The sequence below is a fragment of the Hyperolius riggenbachi genome, chromosome 4 (genome assembly GCF_040937935.1).
Source record: "Hyperolius riggenbachi isolate aHypRig1 chromosome 4, aHypRig1.pri, whole genome shotgun sequence".
NCBI lineage: Eukaryota > Metazoa > Chordata > Amphibia > Anura > Hyperoliidae > Hyperolius > Hyperolius riggenbachi.
Window position 1 is genome coordinate 121780578 of NC_090649.1, and position 21664 is coordinate 121802241.

The window sequence follows — 21664 nt, forward strand, 5'->3', positions numbered from 1 at the left end:
CTTGGCAATCCGATTCCTGGAATTTTGTCAAGCCCGTTTAAAAACATTTGTTCATGTTGCCTGATCCTATTATGAAAACCCTCTGCATCAGGCCTGCAGTGCTATTAGCCCTGTGTACAATGCTGGTTTATTTTGAAGGTGCAGTGCCCTAGCAAGTTGTGTGTAATTAGTGTGTTTTTCTTTATTATCAACTTTGGCTATGGCATACATGTCAAACTCATGCCTGTGGGCTTCTCTGGACTGCAGGTGGTTTTCCCACATTGCATTATGTTTGGCCAATTTCTGAACGCCATGGACGTACTTGGGTGAAGGGGTGGAGATGGTGTGAGTTGAGAAGTACCAGACACCAGGGACCTGTGTAGAAGAATGGAGGGGTGGTCACTAAACACCAGGGAACTGTAAAGAGGTGGGAGAGGGACCACTAGATGCCAGGGAACTGTATGAGGAGGGAGGAGGGCAATCACCTCCAGGAATCTGTATAGGGAAGGAGGGGGGCCACTAGACGTGTGTGTGTGTGTGTGTGTGTGTGTCATTAGACACTAGGGGAATGAGTTGGTCCATAGACATTGAAGTTGGCCTGCCACTTGGTCTGTGTTCACTTTTAGCCCACTTTGTGTTTGAGTTCGACACCTCTGGTCTATGGAATTGTGAAAAAAGATGTATAATCTATTTTTTTTTCTTCTTTTACAGTGAATGGTAGTGTCTAGAAAGGGTATGTCCCTTCAGGAGAGAGGTGCCAATGTCCAGCCGGCCTAATAACAATCCAGGGGGGTCACTGCGACGTTCACAGAGGAACACTGCTGGGGCCCAGCCGCAAGAGGACACTGCAGGTGGAAGGTAAGGACAGGATGTCACGTGTTGGAGATTGTACATAGAAGATCACACACACTCACTTGTTCTCTGAAGAGTCACAGTGAAAGGAGCAGTTTCTTAATGACACTAAAATCTTCTTGTTGCACATAATTGGAAATTTCCACCTCTTACCTTGTTTCTGAATTCTTACTTGTTGTTCTGTGTATGCACTCACTGCTGACACTGCTGTGTGCAGGTAAACAGCTTTTCTCTTTCAGCAGCTGTCATTTTCCTCTGTCATGATGGGCCTGTAAAGCATTTGTCCTTTCTGATTCCTTATTTCATGTCTGTTTCTTGCACAATGGCTGTTATGATGGTCACACACAGCAATCTGTGGCCAGTCGTACCACATCTATATAGTAATGGCATGACAAGCACTCCTAAGCCATCTATGTAATAGTTTTCAGGCTGTCAGTCTTCCACCGCCTATGAGGATTAAAGAGCACTCTGGGTGAGAGACATATGAAGGCCGACATATTGATTTCCTTTTATACAATGCCCATTGCCTGGCTTACCTGCTGCTCCACTACCTTTAATGCTTTTAGCCATAGATACTGAGCAATCATGCAGATCAGATGTCTCTGACTAAAGTCTTCAGGTTTGTGCAATGCTTGTTTCAGATATGATTCAGATACTACTGACCAGAAAGATCAGCAGAACGGTCAGGCAACTGGAATGGTTTGGTACACAGTAGAAGAAATGGCAGCTCGTCTTAAACCAAGCTGCACTGGCTGCAAAGGGCTGCAATGCCTCTTAAAGGCACAACTGTGTTCATTACAGCTGAAACAGGTGCTGAAAACACTGACTCCTACTAATAAAATGTGTTAAAGGGCAACTGAAGTGAGAGGTAAATGAAGGCTGCCATATTTCCTTTCAAACAATACCTGCTGCCTGGCAGCCTTGCTGATCTATTTGGCTGTAGTAGGGACTGAATCACACCTGAAACAAGCATGCAGATAATCTTGTCAGATCTGACAATGTTAGAAACACCTGATCTGCTGCATGCTTGTTCAGGGTCTATGCCTAAAAGTTTTAGGGCTCGTTTCCACTAGTGCGGCGTGCGTCTCGCAGACGCACGCCGGCACTGAGCGGGTGGGCGGGATCGCAGGCGAATCCCATGAGCCGTGCCATGCACGGTTATGGGATTCGCAGCCTCCGCCGCAAATTCTGCGGGGGGTTTCGGCCGAATCTCTCCCGCAAGCGATTCGGCTTCGGCGCCGTCATCCCCTATGGCAGAGTTTCCCCGTGCGATTCATGTGCGGGGAAACTCTGCGGAATCGTGGCGGAAACCGCGATAGTGGAAACGGGGCCTTAGAGGCAGAGGAGCAGCAGGACAGCCAGGCAACTGGTATTGCTTAAAAGGAAATCCATATGGCAGCCTTCATATAACTCCCACTTCAGTTGTCCTTTAAAGCAGATCCGAGATAAAAAAAACTAACTATAACAAGTAACTTGTCTATATCTTATCTAAAGTTTAAAGTTTTTATACAGCAAATCTAGCTGCAAACAGCTTCAACAGAATATGATTTCTTCCTGTGATACAATAAGAGCGGACATGTTATGTTTGTAAACATTACACACAGGCAAGCTGATCTGCATCTCCAGCCCTCAGCATGTGAAAACCTAATTCCCCCTCCTCCTTCCTTGACTGAGCTCCCATAAGCCTTTGCTACTGTCTGGCAAGGCTTGTTTAGTTTATAGAGAATTAGAGTATTAAAACAAAAAAAGGATTTGGCTTGAGGAATGCCCTATAACTTATATGAAAGGAACACAATTATGCAATGAGTAAGTTTATCTCAGATCCACTTTAAAGGGGGCCTCTCCTTTAACTTTTTAAGAGAAGGGGACCTACGGGACATAGACCGTGAGGTCCCTCGGCACCCTCCTCTTCCTTTCCGCAGCCTCGCTGTTGGCTCCAGTAATCCAGGGACTTCAGCTGAAGTCACGCGTGCGCAACCCCGGCACGCAACCAGTGCGTCATCACACTGGTCACTGTAAGCCTGTCCTGCGCAGTTCTCTAAAGACTGAACTGTGCAGGATGCTTACAGCGATCGGCGTGATGACTTAACGGAGCTGCCAGCGGTACGGCAGAAAGGGGGTGGGGGGGAGGGGGCTGGAAGCCCCAGGTAAGTCAAAATTTATTTTTTTTAGGGCACTGCTTAGGATCCTTTGAAACAAGCATGCAGCTAATCCAGTCAGACTTCAAGCATCTAAACTGCATGCTTGTTCAGGGTATATGGCTAAACCTATTAGAGACACAGGATCAGCAGGGGTGGCAGGCAACTGGTCTTGTTCAGTTGTCATTTAACAGGCTTACCCCCTGTAATCACAGTACATCTTGGTTCCAGAAGAAGGCCAAGCCATTTTACCAGCTTTTCTAAGTATTTGCCACCCCAGAAAGCATGCACTTGACTTTCTCTAAAGCTATGTAAAAGAAAAACTGATAAATGCCCTGTAAAAGTTGACAGACTTTTTTTTTTTTCCTTTAGAAACCAGGCAGAGAATTGCTTGTGTGAAAAAGCCATAAATATATGGCCAGCTTTAGGAGTGCTGTCATACTACATACATACTGTAAAAACCAAAACCAAAATCTACCCCATGAGATTGCTGCGTGCATGGCCAGCATTACAGAGTTGGGTTTCTGATGCTATGACAGGCGGGATCTGTTTTCTGTATCCTCTGATGCAGTTCTTTCTTGGTTTTCCAGCAACAGGTCCCAGTTAGAGCAGGCAGTCCATAAGACCCTTAGCTCAAGCCCTCCTGAAAGCAGAAAGAGCCTTTCTAAGACCCCCAAAGTGCAGTCTAATACAGCTTCTATCCAGTCCAGGGGACACAGCTCTAAAAGGTAACTTTACTAACTGCTTTTTCAACTAATACAGGCCTTTTTTCAGGTGGTCTCTGAGGCTTTGAAAGGCAACATATAAAACCCATTCTGCAGCTTTAGAGAGTCTTTGCTGCTTCCAAGATTCGGCATTAGGCTCATGACGTACGTATGAACCACTCACACTGTAGAGATGTGGGACTTGGCCTTTTTCTTTGAGAAGGGATGACAAATGGTGGTCAAGTGGGAAGCGCAGTACAGTGGCGCTTGTGTTTTTGTTTAGCAATCCAGTGGGACAGGCTGTTAACCGATCAAGCAGGACCGCTGTGCTGACGCTAGTTTTTCAGTGGATACATTTGAAAGCAAACTTCTAATAACAAAAACTTGGTGTCTGTAAGTACCTTACATTTCCTCTGTCCTGATTTTATTTGTTCTGTCTTTTCATGCTTTGCGTGTTTGGTAACTGTCACTTGTAACTGTTTTTTTCTTTTGTTTCCATCTTCAAATACACGATCTTCTCAAAAAATTAGCATATTGTGATAAAGTTCATTATTTTCTGTAATGTACTGATAAACATTACTTTCATATATTTTAGATTCATTACACACAACTGAAGTAGTTCAAGCCTTTTATTTTAATATTGATGATTTTGGCATACAGCTCATGAAAACCCAAATTTCCTATCTCAAAAAATTAGCATATTTCATCCGACCAATAAAAAGTGTTTTTTAAAACAAAAAGTCAACCTTCAAATAATTATGTTCAGTTATGCACTCAATACTTGGTCGGGAATCCTTTTGCAGAAATGACCGCTTCAATGTGGTGTGGCATGGAGGCAATCAGCCTGTGGCACTGCTCAGGTGTTATGGAGGCCCAGGATGCTTCGATAGCGCCCTTAAGCTTATCCAGAGTGTTGGGTCTTGCGTCTCTCAACTTTCTTTTTACAATATCCCACAGATTCTCTATGGGGTTCCGGTCAGGAGAGTTGGCAGGCCAATTGAGCACAGTAATACCATGGGCAGTAAACCATTTACCAGTGGTTTTGGCACTGTGAGCAAGTACCAGGTCGTGCTGAAAAATGAAATCTTCATCTCCATAAAGCTTTTCAGCAGATGGAAGCGTGAACTCACCTTTGAACCAGAAACAGCGGCAGAAGCGCCTGACCTGGGCTACAGAGAAGCAGCACTGGACTGTTGCTCAGTGGTCCAAAGTACTTTTATCGGATAAAAGCACCTTTTACATCTCATTCGGAAATCAAGGTGCCAGAGTCTGGAGGAAGAGGGAAATGCCAAAATGCCTGAACTGCAGTGTCAAGTACCCACAGTCAGTGATGGTCTGGGGTGCCATGTCAGCTGCTGGTGTTGGTCCACTGTGTTTTATCAAGGGCAGGGTTAATGCAGCTAGCTATCAGATTTTGGAGCACTTCATGCTTCCATCTGCTGAAAAGCTTTTATGGAGATGAAGATTTCATTTTTCAGCACGACCTGGCACCTGCTCACTGTGCCAAAACCACTGGTAAATGGTTTACTGCCCATGGTATTACTGTGCTCAATCGGCCTGCCAACTCTCCTGACCTGAACCCCATAGAGAATCTGTGGGCTATTGTGAAGAGAAAGTTGAGGCGCAAGACCCAACACTCTGGATGAGCTTAGAGACTCTGTAACCTCAAAAACATCCCCTGGGGAGTACTCACCTCGGGTGGGGGAAGCCTCCGGATCCTAATGAGGCTTCCCATGCTGTCCTCTGTCCCACGGGGGTCTCGCTGCAGCCCTCCGAACAGCCGATGACAGACCCGACTGTAAATTCAATATTTACCTTTGCTGGCTCCAGCGGGGGCGCTGTGGCTGCTTTCGGCTCCGAACTACACGGAAATACCCGATCTCAGTCGCGTTTAGAAGATCCTGTACACATGCAGTAATATTTGTGCAGTAGAAAAGTTTATATAACTTGCATTCAACTCAAATTACTTCTCTATTTTGCAATTGGTGTAGAGAGAATAGGCTGGTTCTCAACACAGCCAAAACAGTGGAGATGGTCATTGATTTCAGGAAGTATGCCAGTAATCCCCCCCCCTATGTACATCGAGGGTACCGAAGTCGCTAGGGTTCCCAGCGTCCGCCTTCTGGGTACAACCATCTCTCACGATCTGACCTGGAGGGCAAATACCACCGCAACTCAGAAGAAGGCTCAGCAAAGACTCTTCTTCCTTCGCCAACTAAAGAAGTTTGGTATGGCCCAAGAACTTCTGAGGTCCTTCTACTCTGCGACAATCGAGTCAGTCCTCTGCTCATCCATCCTGGTCTGGTTCGCTGGCTGCACCACCAGTGATAGATACAAACTTCAGAGGGTCATCAGCTCAGCGGAAAGGATCATTGGGAAACCTCTTCCCCCTCTTGATCACATCTACAACACCAGACTGCGTAACAGAGCAATGAAAATTGTGGGTGACCACTCGCACCCTGGTCACGTTTTCTTCAGGCGACTCAAACTAGGTCGGTGGTTCCGGTCCATCCCTGCAAAAACCACTAGGCGTATGAACACTTTTTTCCCTACTGCCATCAGACTCTTGAACTCTGCCCGTTCTTCTGACCCCCCCTGTAGCCGTTTCCAGCCTAACATCTGACCTCGACTGCTTTATCTGCCTTGTTTAGGTCATGCTAGAGTTATCTGCTGTCGCACACTGCTGTCCCTGCTAGACCCAAAATGCTCTACGTCTAACGTTAATGTGCATAAAACGACAATGTGTATTCTCATGTCCTGTTGCATTACTCTTGCTCTGTGTACTTCTCTCTCTGTTGTATAACTCTTCTGTGCCTATCAATGTGTCAAATCCAATTCCGGGCACGGCCCAACCGTGCTTGGCGAAATAAACGAATTCTGATTATGATTCTAAAAATGCTTTTTAATTAATTTCTTCAAGATTTTCAGAAAAGCATTGTAGAAGTATTCATTACATATCATCTTCAAAGGATGTCTGTAGTGGGATAGAATATGGTTATATTTCTCATTGAGATTCTTGTTTAATGGCTGTAATGCTGAATATGGTTGTTCTACCTTAATCGCACTTTCAAAATCTACAGATCAGATGCCCTAATCTTCTGACCTGCAAACTTGTTCCAGTTGAGTGACTTAGGAAAAAAATTATAAAATGGCAATATATGAACCCTTTTTTTTTTTTTAGGTTTTAAAGCACCATCTCAGCGGAAAAAAGTGTGCAGTTTAAATCTGACAGGTTCTGGACTGGTCCATCTCCTCGTGGGGGGATTCTCTGGGTTTCCTTTGTTTTCTTAAAGGACTTCCGAGGCCAAAATGACTAAAATGACACTTTACCTTTTTTATTATCAGAATCCACAGAGGACGCCCTGCTCGTCCTCCGCTTCCTTCCGCCGTCAATCTAGAGTTCTCGGTTCCCCCAGGGCTTTGCCCGACCCCACCGAACGGGTCGCATCCATTCCACCACTAAGATGGCAGCCGCCTTGATCCATGGCTGCGCAGTATGCTTTGCCGCGAGTGCGACTGCGCAGCCTTTAGAACGCCTCCAGCCGCGTAGTGCTTCCCGGCATCCTCCAGACGCATACGTCTGGCGCGGCTGGAGGCGTTCTAAAGGCTGCGCAGTCGCACTCGCGGCAAAGCATACTGCGCAGCCATGGATCAAGGCGGCGGCCATCTTAGTGGTGAAATGGATGCGACCCGTTCGGTGGGGTCGGGCAAAGCCCTGGGGGAACCGAAAACTCTAGATTGACGGTGGAAGGAAGCGGAGTACAAGCAGGGCGTCCTCCGTGGATTCTGATGATAAAAAGGTAGTGTCATTTTAGTAATTTTGGCCTCGGAAGTCCTTTAAGCATTTCCTGAAAGGCAGTTCAAGGGCCTGTTTCCACTACATGCAGATTCTGGATGCAGAAAACTGACTCCAATGAATAGCAAAGAACAAAGCCTGCACTCACCACATGGGCTGCATTTGAATGACTTACCACCTCATGTGCACCACTTATATAGCTTAAAGGAGTACTATCGATTGAAACGACTTTTTTTTTTTAATACTCTATATTAGTGTACACATTACCACTAGTGCTAGGGGCACTTTATTTATTTACCCAGGTCTCTCTCTCACTATCCCTGCTTAAAAATTCATTTCTCACACAGCTCATAGTAGTTGGGGTCACCCTGAGCTGCTTGGTTACTCTGTCACACAGCTCACCAATATATTTCACTGTGTCACTCACAGCATGCAGCAGAGCTGAGGTGGTAACAGGTAACTAAATGAGCTGGAATATTGCTGGAATATAACTAGCTATACCAGGAGTCTGTGTTTTCACTCAGACAGGCTTCCTGCTTGAGGTGATTCACTCCAGCCTGCATCCACTTTACAAGCTGCTGAGAGGGGCAGACCACTGTCTACAATTAGCATTATTAGTATCTTTATCAGTAAAGAGAAGCAAAGATAATAAACACACATTGCTAGAATATTTAACCCCTTACCACCATATCAACAAGATTCTTTCAGCAAGGTGATAATTAAACTATAAACTGAGGAGTTGATAGCATCTCCCCTTTGCAGAGACGTGGTCTAGCCCTCTGGGAGCTCAGTATTAGGGCCCTTTTCCACTAGCGCGTTTGCGCTAGCTGAATCGCAAAACCGCAAACCGCTAGCGATTTTACAATTGCTACGGTTTGCTTTTTAACATAGGAATCGCGGTAGGTCATTTCCACTACCGCGATTCGTTTTCCCAGAACGTCATTTCGGACAGCACCCCTGGATGAGACCCGTCTCCCTCCCCACCGTGGACAGGAAACTGTTAAAAGAAGAATTTGCATAAGCAATAGGCAGCCACATATAAGATACTACACCTGCCACAGTACCTCAGTTTAGTTTCCTGTCCCGGACGGGATGCATGGGAGAGGTCTCCAGGAGTGCCATCCATGTCAGGCGGCAGGGGCAGCGTTTTCCAGGGCTCCAAGCAGCACTGTTCAGTGAACAGTCGGAGCCCTGCAGCGTGGAGGAGGCTTCTCCATCGGAGGCAGCAACTTTATGCGCGCAGGTGCGTGCATTGGAGAGAGTTCACGTCCAGTTGAACCGGAGGTAGTCACGCGCTGGCGTCCCGCGTGATCTGAAGTCTGAGCCGGGCGGCAGGGGCTGCGGCGGTGATTAGGAATCGGCATACAGCTGATTCCTTAAGGTAAGAAGCTGATTAAGCATATGCTTAGCCGGCAGGGGCCGCATGCATAATTGGATCAGCTGCATCAAATCAGCAGCACAGGTATAAGTTTGTAGAGTCCATGATGCACTCTGGTTTGTGGCTGGGATCATGGAGGACGCCTCTGGGTCAGCTCCTGCACAATCTGCTGAATCTGCCCAGGATCCCTCTCTGGCAAGTAGATGTGATTATGTTTCTTCTGCTTGGCTGGATGTATGTTATGTATAGAGGGATTTGTCTAATGGCTGGCTATCGTTTATTATGTTTTATACCCCAAAAGACATAAGACTGAGAAGGTTGAAAAGTCTGAAAAATCTTCTACTCAGTCCAGTCAGCATGGATTGGCAACTCTGAATGGAAATTGTGCCAGTATTGTACAGAGAAGGCCCACAGCAATAGGAAATTAAAGATTCTGCTATAGCTTCTACCGCCTCAGCTGCTTCAGATGGGCCTGGGACTAGTACTGCTATGGCTTATCTACCTGTTATAGCTAATCCATCATCTCCTATGTTGTCTGCACCTCTAACTATGCCTCCTGCTTCCAAGAGACATAGGCCTCTATTTATTGAGCATTCCTGCATGCGGTAATGCTCAAAACAGCTGACTTTACCCACCATTTAGTAAAGTGTGCATTCATAAAACCTGTGTCCGCATGAAAATCTATAATTCCTGAGCAGGTGCGGGAAATTAACAACTTGTGCGGAGATTATCACAACACAGGTCACTGAAGGTTAATTCATAAAAATTAAAGCAGGCAAATGTGAGCAGAGAAACCCTGGCTGTTTAGAGAAGGCGATAAGCCAGCCATAACAGGCAAGCTAATGGAGAGACAGACCTCCCAGGCAGCTGCAGTGAGAGCAGAACAAACTGCATCCCAGAATACCCAGGCTGTGTTTTTAACCCCTTGGGTACCTGTTTTCAGATAAATTTCACATGCGTTGCGTTGGGGGCACGTTATGTGACCTTAGCGTCGCATCTAACGCAACGTCTTAGTGGGAAAGAGCCCTTAAGGTGTTTTTTTTTTGGAGGGATACAGAATAGAGTTCAGCCAGCCTCCTTTTAAGAGCTTTTGCATTACTCCCCGCTTGCAGGACCAAATAAAGTTTTCAGCCCTACAATCGAAAGTCCTTTCCCTGTTTAGAAAAAAAAAGGGTAATTCGAGAAGTACCGAAATGTCAGAGGACAGGGATTCTATTGCCCTGTGTTTTTTCTAGTAAAGGAGCTACAGGGAAATTATCAGTTCATACTAAATTTAAAGAGTCTAAACCAGAAGGTAAAATACAGAAAATTCAGGATGGATTTGATCTATTATTCATCTCTTACAGAAGGACGATTTCCTAGCCTTTCTAGACTGAAAAGATGCGTATCTTCAATTACCGATACATCTGTCTTCTCAATAATACTTAAGGTTTGCCATCCAGATGGAGGAAGAGGTAAGAATGTATCAGTTTAATGCTTTGCCCTTCGGATTATCCTCAGCTCCAGGGTTGTTTATGAAGGTAATGTCTGGGGTTCTGGCTACACTTAGACAGAGAAAGGTTAACATTTTGGGTTACCTTGATTTTCTGTTTTGGGGGACATCTCCCAATTCGGTAAGAGATCAGATTGTTACGACAGTAGTCTTACTACAAGATCTAGGTTGGATCATTAATTGGGAGAAATCTTCCTTAATTAAATCCTACACAGATTACGGTATACATTTGTTTGGGCTATTTCATTAGCATATCAGACACAGGGGGAGCAATTCAATTCTATCATGGCTCATTCCACAAGAGGAATTTCGACTTCTTGGGCAGAGAGGGCAGGGGCCTCTATAGATCAGATTTGCAGAGCTGCGACCTGGTCAAGTCACAATACGTTTGTAAAGCACTATTGCCTTAATGTATCTGTCTCTGCAGGTTTATCCTTCAGAAGGAAAGTTTTGCAAGCTGTGGTCCCACCCTAAGGTTTTAACTCTTGTATATCGTCTCATCCAGGGGTGCTGTCCGAAATGACGTTCTGGGAAAGACCACTTTACTTACGGTGAAGTCTTTTCCAGTAGTCATGAGGACAGCACCCCTGCAACCCGCCCTTATTTGGGTAGGAAAGAGAAATAAGTTTGTGTAAGCATCATTAAATGTCCGTGTCATCTTTTTATTAACTGAGGTACTGTGGCAGGTGTAGTATCTTATATGTGGCTGCCTATTGCTTATGCAAATTCTTCTTTTAACAGTTTCCTGTCCACGGTGGGGAGGGAGACGGGTCTCATCCAGGGGTGCTGTCCTCATGACTACTGGAAAAGACTTCACCGTAAGTAAAGTGGTCTTTTTACTTGATCGCTATCGCGTCGCGGAGCGACTTTTGCCGCGATTTTGCTATGCAGTGCATAGCATAGCAAAATCGCGGCCGCAAACGTCGGGAAAACGGCGGAATTGCGATTCAGCAATCGCTAGCGTTCAGCGCGAACGCTAGCGACTGCTAGTGGAAAAGGGCCCTTAGATACATTTTGTATCCAACACTGAAGCCAAAACTGACAGAGGATTTTACAGCTGAGAGGAACAGCTGTGTGAGGAACCAAATTGCTCCTAGCACTTGCCCTAATGTGTGCTACAACATAAAGCATTTAAAAATAAATGCATACATCGATAGTATTCCTTTAAGTACACACTCAGCTATCAAACAGATGCATCTGTTTGATTGCAGAGTGTGTATTTGAGCTATATAAGTGGTGCACGAGTTGGTAAGTCATTCAAATGCAGCCCATGTGGTGAGTGCAGGCTTTGTTCTTTGCTGTCCATATTGAATGTAAGTTACACATTTTTGCTTAGCTGTTGCCAGGGTAAGGACATATGCTTTTAACTTAGGTTAGTGTAGGACATCTGCTTCGGAGAATTTCTTCAACGTTGGTGCAGATGTCTAGTAGATTGTATTTTGCATGCAAATTTTAACCAGTTCGGACGAGTAAGTTTATCCAGATAGGCTCTGCTGCCGCCGCGTAGTACACACGATCGGGCGCGCTTCCCCGCCCGCCGCTAGCCCCTCAATTGGTGAATGGGAATATAATTCCCATTCACTGATCTAACTTCCCCCGCAGAAAAACCGACGCTTTCTATTGAGAGAGTGCGGTATTTCTGCCCCCCAGGAAACTTCTCCGTGTACTTTTAGTTCCTGGATGCGAGATCGTTCGCATCCAGGACTTTTTTTTTGACTGTGCCCATCTTGTGGCCAAATAGTAAACTGCACCCACATACATTTTTCAATAAACAATGGTCTTATTTTTACATTTAAAATTGGCTGTTTCCCTCCCACACCAAAAATTACTCGCATTCATTTTTTTATTAAGGGAAAAAAAAAAAATACAATAAAAAACACAACAAAAACAACCTATAGTTACCTGGGTGTTTGCGCGACCTAGTGGACAGTGTCGTGCGCAGCGGTTTATGGGGAGGGGGAGCTGGGGTGCGGCTGCATAGCTAGCATAGTTGCCCCAGTATAGGGAGTTTAGTTGCCCCAGTATAGCTAGTAAAATGACCAGTATAGCTTGTATAGTCCCAGTATGGATAGGTAGTGCCCCAGTATAGTGCCCAGTATGGGTAGGTAGTACCCCAGTAAAGTGCCCAGTATAGCCAGTAAAGTGCCCAGTATAGCTAGGTAGTGCCCAGATAGCTATTATAGTGCCCAGTATAGCTAGTATAGTGCCCAGTATAGGTAGTGCCCAGTATAGGTAGGTAGTGCCCCAGTATAGAGCCCAGTATAGCTAGTATAGTGCCCAGTATAGCTTCCTAGTATGGGTAGGTAGTGCCCCTCCCCCCTCCGCGGCCGCCGCTCCTTTTACCTTATCATGAGCGGGCGGCCGCTTGTCCGATTAGATTCCCCCAGTACAGCGGCTTCCTGTAGCAGCGATATGCATCGGTTACCATGGGCACCGCTGTACCGCTTCCTGCTCATCACGGCAGCCGCCGAGCGCGCTGCTGTAATAGGAGATGCCACTGAGATCGGACAAGCGGCCGCCTGCTCATAACAGGAGCGGGCGGCCGCAGGGAGGGGAGGAGCGAGAGGCCAGACCTGCCGCGGCCCGGTGGTTGGGGACCCCTGCCGTACGGCACACCAGGCAACATCTCGGGAACAGCGGTTGAAAAACACTGTTATTATATTCTTTTAAATTATAAGCTTATAAGTAGTGATGCACCCAAATTAAAAAAATGCACCTTTATTTCTAAATAAAATATCGGCACCATAAATTGTGATAGGGACATCATTTAAACGGTGTAATAACCGGGACAGATGGGGAAATAAAATACATGAGTTTTAATTACGGTAGCGTATATTAATTTCAAACTATACTGGCCAAAAACTGAGAAATATTTTTTTTTTTTCATTTCTTTCTCTTCCTGTTGAAATGGATTTAGAAAAAAATCTTACCAAAATGTACTACCCAAAGAAAGCCTAATTAGTGGCAGAAATAACAAGATATAGATCAATTCATGGTGATAAGTAGCAATAAAGTTATTGGCGAATGAATGGGAGGTGAACGTTGCTCGGATGCATGAGATTTTCGGCACTGCGGTGCTGAACCGGATAATGGAAGCTAAACTTTCTCCATAAACCAGTATTACATTGTTTGGATGCAGGGCGTGCAATTTTAGTCCAGGAGGGGCAGTGTACGGCACAGCAATTAACCATTCAATTGTAGTATTAGGTCAGGGATGCGCCAGCCTTCTACCTGTATTTGACTCCAATGAATGCCTATGGGAAATCTGCATCAGAAAAATCGCATTTAGTGCAAATGGGCCCATAGACATTCATTGGAGTCAGCTTTTCTGCATCCAGGATCCATCTGTAGTGGAAACGGGCCCTGAGGCTTTGTTCACATAGCGTTCAGCTTGCGTGTCTGTCCGCATTGGGATGTTTTTGCCTGCAATGTGAACAAGCCCTAAGGCTCCTTTCACATCTAACAAAGCGTGCAGGAGCCGTTCTCCTGCAGGCATTCACTAGCCTGCGGCTGTCGTCGGGAAAACGCAGATTCCCGACGAGAAACCGCTCCCAGGTGCATCGTACCGCAACGCACAAAAACGCACCGTTATATGTGAAAGCTAAAATGAAAGTCTATGGACTTTCATTTTACCTTGGGTAACGCAAACTTTAGCCGTTGCGTCAAAACGTTCAAAATCTGCGCAGATGTGAAAGAGCCCTAATTCTTACTGACAAAATAGTATGCAAGTGTGTAGCGAGGCAGGCTGGTATCTTACCATTTTGGAAGTTAAACTGCCTTTCAGGAAATGCTTTTGTAAACGAAGAAAAATCGGAGAATACTCCATGAGATAGACAAGTCCAAAACCTGCCGGTTCTGTCAGATTTTAACTATTTTTTTTTTTTGTTTTTTTTCCCGCTGGAGTGGTCCTTTAACCCCTTCGGGACCGGCCGCCTAACCCCCCTTCAGGACCAGGCATATTTGCAGAAGGGGGGTGGGGCGTGTTTGGGGGGTCAGGCAGCCAGATCCCTGCAGGGTCTGACCTGGGCTGTTTTCCCCCTGTGTGGCCAGGTGTCCCCCCTGTGCGCAGCAGCAATCACTCCCCTTCCAGGCTTCAGCAATGAGCCGCAGCGATCCCTCCGCTCCGGCCGGCATCTCGGCCCCTGCAGCTCATTCCGGGTCGCAGCTTAATGATGTCATCAAGCTGGGACCCGGTGCTGACGTCAGAAGGTGCAAAGATGCCAGCAAGAGCGGTGGGGTACGCCGATCGTCGCGGGAACGCCAGGGAGGTGAGTGGATCATCTTTCCCCCTACCGCCGCAGCTGTCAAATTGATTACTACGATCCGACGGTGATCATAGTGATCACGTGATCAGCAACCATACACAATGGCTGCTGATCACTGAGAGGAGATGCCATATGACAGCTTAATCTCCCTTCTCCGGTGCGCACGATCGCGTCGGGACGGTTCGTTAGTGCGGACATTGAATCAATGTCCAGTCAGAACTGTAGCACCACCTGCTGGACGTTGATTCAACGTACTTGGTCCCCAAAAGGTTAACATTCTACATAAACAGACTGAGTTCTTTTGCTTTACTCAAACACATCCTCAGGATTATGATTGTTCATTTATTCACAAAGTATAAGTGCAGTAGTGAGTAAAAGTGTAAATTGCTTTCAGGAACCAGTCTCACTCTCTATTCCCCCCCCCCCCCCCCCCCTCCACACACACACACCATTTGGGCAACAGTAACTGCAGTTTGTTTCTGTTGCCTTTGCACAATCAATTTGCTCGGATACATTTCTTCCCACTTCATGTTACACAACAGCTTGAACTGGAAGATGATTAACTTCCTCACATTAATGGTTTGTTTCTTTCTCGAGTTTCCACAAGTCCGTAGGATTAAGTTTAGGACTTTGATTTGGCTAGTCCAAATATTTGGCTTTCTGCTGCTTTAACTATTTGGTAGATCAGTTTGTGTTTAGGGTGTTGTCTTGCTCCATAACTCATTTTTATTTTGAGCTCCGTTCTTGAGCTGATAACTTTTTTTTGTTGTTGTTTTTTTTGTTGTTTTTTTTGTTCTACGTAATTTGCTGTTAAATTATAGTTTTCTGAACTCCATTGGGAATGGCCAGTCCTGGTCTGGAGGCCAAAAAGTGTGCCCAAACCATGCTACTGCTGCCATCACAATGTTTCATAGGTTGGATAAGCGGTTTGCTTTTTCTTTCTTGATTGAAAGACCAAAGCAATTTTTTTTCAGAGCGGTCTATCATTTTTTCATAATTGAGGAAAAATGTTGTGTAGTGAAGTGTGGCCACCTTGCGGCTAGATTCACACTCAGATCACAGAACGCAATTGTCTATTGATTGCAATTTTGCCTTGTGAGATTTTTTTTTTTTTTCTTCCCCAACTTCTATGAATTGCAAACTCTGCAGTGAGAACAGTCCTATAAGGATACATTGTCACAGCACTTTGCTGAGCACTAGCAATTAGAAATGCACTGAAACTCTGAAAAGCACCACAGCGTCAACTAGCCCTGAAGGTAATCTTTTTATTGCAAATCTAAAGCCCTTTACAAACAGACGGTTCAAACAAGAATTCATTATCACCTTATCATGCCAGCAGTGAATGTTGGTTTATAAATAAATGTAGCTTGACTAACCTACACATACAACACTATGAAGAAAAGGGGAGATAGACTAATTGGGTGCTTCTTACAAAGCAGGCAGAGCATTCCGGCCACACCAGTTGACTTGTGGCCAGCCATAAGTAACCATTATAATCCATTGTTTTGGTTTTTAAAAGATTTATTTTTGTCAGAAACCTGATTTTTACAGCAACCTCTCTTCTCTCTGTTATCAGAATGTAAAACGAATAGTCTTCTAAGCCTAGGCGTATGCATGCACGCCTGTGCTGCCCTCTAGGACCTGCACACAGGTTGCAGCAAGATCACATTGGGAAGGGATGGGAACTTTTTCACCATAATCCTTTTGACTTGACTCCTGATTTGGAATTCTATGGCCCAGAAGTAGATTTTTTTAAATTTATTTATTGTATTTATAAAGCGCCAACATATTACGCAGCGCTGGACATTAGTTTAGGTTACAGACAATATTTAAGGGTGACATACAGCAATATGACAATACAGGAATACAAGAAAAACCAGACCATGCAGCACAGTATGAGTACAAGGTAATGCTTAGTCAGTCACTGGATGGAGCATGGAGATTAGGTGATTTGAGTTCACTCAAATGCATAGCATGGGTGCACAGTAATGGAGGTGCATGATCAGCTAAAACACAAAAGGAGGACCCTGCCCAAAGGCTTACAATCTAGAGGGAGAGGTAGGGACACGAAAGGTAGGGGACCAGAGTTCAGCTGCGGGTTTAGAGCACTTGGTAGGGGTGGTAGGCCAGAGTGAAAAGGTGAGTTTTGAGGGCCTTGTTGAAGGCTACCTTAATGGGTGGAGGTAGGGAGCTCCATAGTGTTGGAGCAGCTTTTGAGAAGTCCTGGAGGCGTGCATGGGACTGGGTGATGCGGGGGGGCGTTCAGGCGCAGTTCATTGGAGGAGCGGAGTGAGCTGCTAGGTGTGTACCTTGGAGTAAGATTGGAAATGTAGGTTGGACAGGTTTTGTGGACAGATTTGTAGGTCAGACACAGTATCTTTAATCTGATTCTGGACTGGATAGGTAGCCAGTGGAGGGATTCACGGAGGGGAGCTGCCGTGGTGGAGCGATGGGAGAAGTGGATAATTCTGGCTGCCGCATTCATGATGGACTGCAGCGGGGCTGTTTGGGTCATAGGGAGGCCAGACAGAAGGGCATTGCAGTAGTCAAGGCAGGAAAATATGAGGGCATGGATGAGAAATGCCCAGGGAATTGAGGAGTAGGGGGTGATATACTGTCAAAAGCTGCTGAAAGGTCGAGGAGGAGAATGGAATATTTACCTTCAGCTTTAGCTAAGGCAAGGTCATCGACCGCTTTGGTGAGCAGTTTTGGTTGAGTGGGCAAACCGAAATCCAGATTGCAGTGGGTCTAGCAGTGAGTTGGCATTGAGGTACTGGGTTAGGAGTTTGTGAACCAGACGCTCAAGGAGTTTTGAGGCAAAGGGGAGGAGGGAGATAGGGCGGTAGTTGGATGGTAGTGAGGGTCGAGGGAGGGTTTCTTGAGCAGGGGTAGTAGAATGGGCTGCTTGAAGTCTGAGGGGAAGGTGCCTGTGGCTACGGAGTGGTTAAACAGGGTAGTGAGGAATGGGACCAAATCTGTGAAGTGAGGCTGGAGTAAATCAGAAGGGATAGGTCAAGGGGGGAGGTAATGGTATGGAAGTCTGCAGTAGGTGGTTGACTTCCTCAGTGGTAGTAGGCGTGAAGGAGGATGGGGTGGAGGAGGAGCTGGTTGGAAGGGGGTGGGAGGTAAGCATTGGATATCTCTTTGTATTTTATCTATCCTGTAGGCAAGATTGTTTTGTTTTTTTTACTGCAAATTGGATAAACACAGAGTATGCCACAAGTGATAATCTTGAAATATGCTAGACTAGGCCTTACGGCCCGTTAAAAAATGGGCGCTAGGCTCTGACCACGACACCTGCACTCCCTGCCGCACTTCCGCAAAAGCCTCCTGTCCCAGTGGCCGCCCTGTGCTGCACATGCGCAGTAGCGCAAAAGCACAGACACAGACACAGGGACAGGAGGGGACACTGGTTTCATTGTATAGGATTCCTGCTAGCCAAACTGCATTAATTTTCTTAGAACAAGCATTCTAACTAGGTGTTCTGACTTTTCCAGCTTTACCCATGTTGCATTTGGTTTGGGACTTCCTGGTATATGGGTAATCTGCACATCAAATATTTGTAGTAGTTTCCAGTGGTTTGATGAGCAACTTGATAACACAAGTAGAAAGTGATTTGGCAAGTCTAATTTTTTGGGCAGTGCATATGAAATTGAATTGTATTACAAACTGTTGCATGATCAACTAGCTAAACGTTCAATGATTTTCAGTACCAGCAGTTCTCTAGCAACAGTTGCAAAAAGAAAATATAATCTTCTCCCAGGACCACTATCATAAAAAATGCAGGTGTATATGCAGGCATGTAGGAGATGCTGATTCCCCACCCCCCAGACCTCCCCACCCCAGGGTAAAATGCACTATAAATTACTTCTACTTTTACTACTATAGTAAAAAAAAAAAATTACAAATCTGACTGATTTTGGACTACACCATCTCCTCATGGGATATTCTCAGTATTAACTTTGTTTTTCAAAAGCATTACTCAGAATGGATCTGCATGCCTTCTCATGTGCCACTATTCTGGCAGTTGGACTGTGCCACTGCTGACCAGGGAATGCTTTTGACAATCGATATTCCTGAGAATCTCCCATGAAGAGATGGACATAAATGTCCGATTTGTCACACCCACTGTAAGTGACAGGGTTGCCAGTAGAACATAGAGTTGGATACCTATTGATACTGCCACAAACTGAAGTAGTTGATGGTCAACCTGCTGCTTCTTTAGAGCTTTAAACGCCACTCTGCATGTGACAATCCATTACTGAGCACACAAATACATGAAGTAGAAAGTATTCTAGTCACAGGGTTGATATTGCAGCCTGTAAAGTAGTATGTATGTATGTATGTATGTATGTAATATTAGAACATCTTTCTCATAGTTTATAACCTGTCCTGCAAAGATGATGGCTGGAACCTATTTGGTTGCTATGGCCACAACTGTTCCCTTTCTCCTATTTTTATACATGAGCTGTGGTACGAAGTCTTCTGACACTGACGGACACATATTAAGAGCAGAGTGGGGAGTAGCCATACATCACTTTACCAAGGTGAAGCAGACACAAGTAGATTCTATAAACTGATGAAATCTTATTATGGATGCTCACATCTTCTGTGCTTTTGGTATTCACTTTAAGGCCATGTTCACATTATAAATCGCAAGTGCTGAGTGCTTTGCCCAGTGCTTTGCTGATTCCTATACGTTCCATTGAAGCACAAACACTCAGGAAATGGTGCAGGAGCCACGTTTGCGATTGAATATTCTCACATGAGCAATGAGCTTTCTTTCCACATAGGAAATCATTGGACAAGCGCTTTTAAAAATCACCAGTGCTTAAAAATGAAAGTGCTCATATAGTGTGAATAAGCCCTTAGTGAATGGGTTGATTTTACTTAGACTGAAGCAAATCTAACCCAAAGGAAAAGGGAACTTAGCGTAAAAAACCAACTTAAGATGTGTAAAATGCACTTCATTTCACCTGTCAGAACACATCTACTGAAGTCAGTGTTGATCTTCTATTTTTCTTTGTGTAGTTGAGTGCAAGGCTATAGCTGCATCACCTTCCAGTGTGTGCATATCATGCTGTGGTCTATAAACTGGCCAGGACACCATTATGTGCAGGAGACTGATGCCTCTCCCTCTAGGAACTGATGCTATTGAGGCAAAGTGCTTCTATTTTAGGGATCTTGAGTTGGGGTGGAGACTGGTCAGGGTGAATATCAATACAGTCCTTTCTTGTTTATGTTGTACTGTATCATATAGGACGTGGACATTATTCACTTGTCTCCTCCTAATTGCACTGGAGAAGCTGAAAGTGGATACCTGATGCTTTCAGGCTACTAAAGGAATGATCAACAAATTGCATCTGAATTGATTGCCAATCGGTCCACACCCTGCAGGATGCCTGAGCATTTCAGCACTGATAGAAATCTTTCTTTCACAAAATAAACCTATTAAACTTTCATCATTTTTATTTAGGAACCTGCTGGGGCATGCATGGATACATCAGCTAGACAGAAACTTGCTTTCATAAGTATGATGGATCAGAGTGGTCTATACACACAGACAGGCACCCAGAATAACAAGTTAGAACTTTACTGAAGGAAACGTGGTGCAGACATAAATCATACACCACCATCAGATAAGGGAGCTTACTTAGAACAGAGAGGAACACAGAATGAATACAGGAAATCACAATACCATAGAGATCATTGCAGCACTTTGCATACATTGACATCTTGTGCTTGCTTTACTATGCTGCAGTTTAATCCTGTTATTTCCAACACAGTATTGCTACAGCTAATTGCTATAGGCTGTTCCTTGGTTTGTTGCTATGGCTTACAGCAGATTGCTGCTGTCTTGCTGTGTAGTAGATCCAATAATATGGATCTCTATCCTGAAAGTGTTTGCTAGTACTGTGCTGTCAGTTTTGTTTCCCTCTTAAACCTTTCCTCTTCCCAATCCAGCCAGCTTACTACTCCTTTTTGAAATTCAACAGTTAGCCTCTTTGCTAATTCTCGCCTCACCACCACTCCACTTTTAAGAAGTAGGTTTTTCTACTTTCTTATGTGCATTGACTCACTCTCAAGACAGCACTGGACACACAGAGCAACAGTCTTTTCTCAGCGCATAACCGAGCAGGCAGCATGACCCCTTATGCTGGGAATACACAATGCATTTTTCTGCTTGATTCTCTTATCTTTTCTTATCAATTTCCATTCACTTCTATGAGAATCGATTGAAAGTAATGCTGAATACACACGGTTCGTTCACGCACTTGATTTCCCGCTTGATTCCCGTCAATTTGTTTATTTCCAACATGTCCGATTTTCATTTCGATGGATCGTTGGGTCAATTCGCATGTAAAGTATGCCAAATCGACCTAACGATCCATCGAAATGAAAATCGGACATTTTGGAAATAAACAGACGGAAAGATCAGACCTGTCCGAAATCAAATCTATCGATCGATTTTTGGCCAATTTTGATCAATTTCAATTGATTTGATCTATCTGACAGGATGGAAAATCTAGGTCGATGTTTTGCTGGCAGCAGAATGATGGCCCATAGAGTTGCATTGGATCTAATGGTCCAATAATGCATTTAGATCGATTTACAATAGATTTAATTCTGAAATCTATTGGAAATCTGTTCCTAGTGTGTGGCACACATCAGATTCCTGTCAGAAATCTGATGGTTGAATTTGCTGCAAATTTTATAAATGTATGACCACCTTAAGAAACTAACGAGCATAAGTACTTTTATGCCAGGAATACACGGGTCGATTAGCCGCCGGATCGACCCTAGCCGCGTCCCCCGCTCATCTATTGCGGGGATAGAGCGGGCGGAGGTCGAGCAGCGTGATCGGGCCAGCTGAATATTATCAGCTGGCCGGATCAGCTGGTTGATACACGGTACAGAAACGTACCGTGTATCACCAGCATTAGGCCTTCTTTCCATTTGTTAGCACATTTCCAGGACAAAATTATGCATGCTAATGAGTCAATGGGTTTGTTTCTGTTCAATGCAAATTTTTATTTGTATTATGCAGGGGTTAAAAACT

At 44.9% G+C, this 21664-nt stretch overlaps 1 protein-coding gene across 1 annotated transcript in view; it reads left to right on the plus strand.

Annotated features, from left to right (window-relative positions):
• TRIP12 (thyroid hormone receptor interactor 12) overlaps positions 1-21664 on the plus strand; it is a 203614-nt gene that overhangs the window by 69789 nt on the left and 112161 nt on the right. Inside the window, exon 2 of the mRNA XM_068280504.1 lies at positions 691-837. Within this exon, the coding sequence (XP_068136605.1) occupies positions 740-837 (98 nt within the window). The 5' untranslated portion in view covers positions 691-739. The remainder of the gene's footprint in view (positions 1-690; positions 838-21664) is intronic.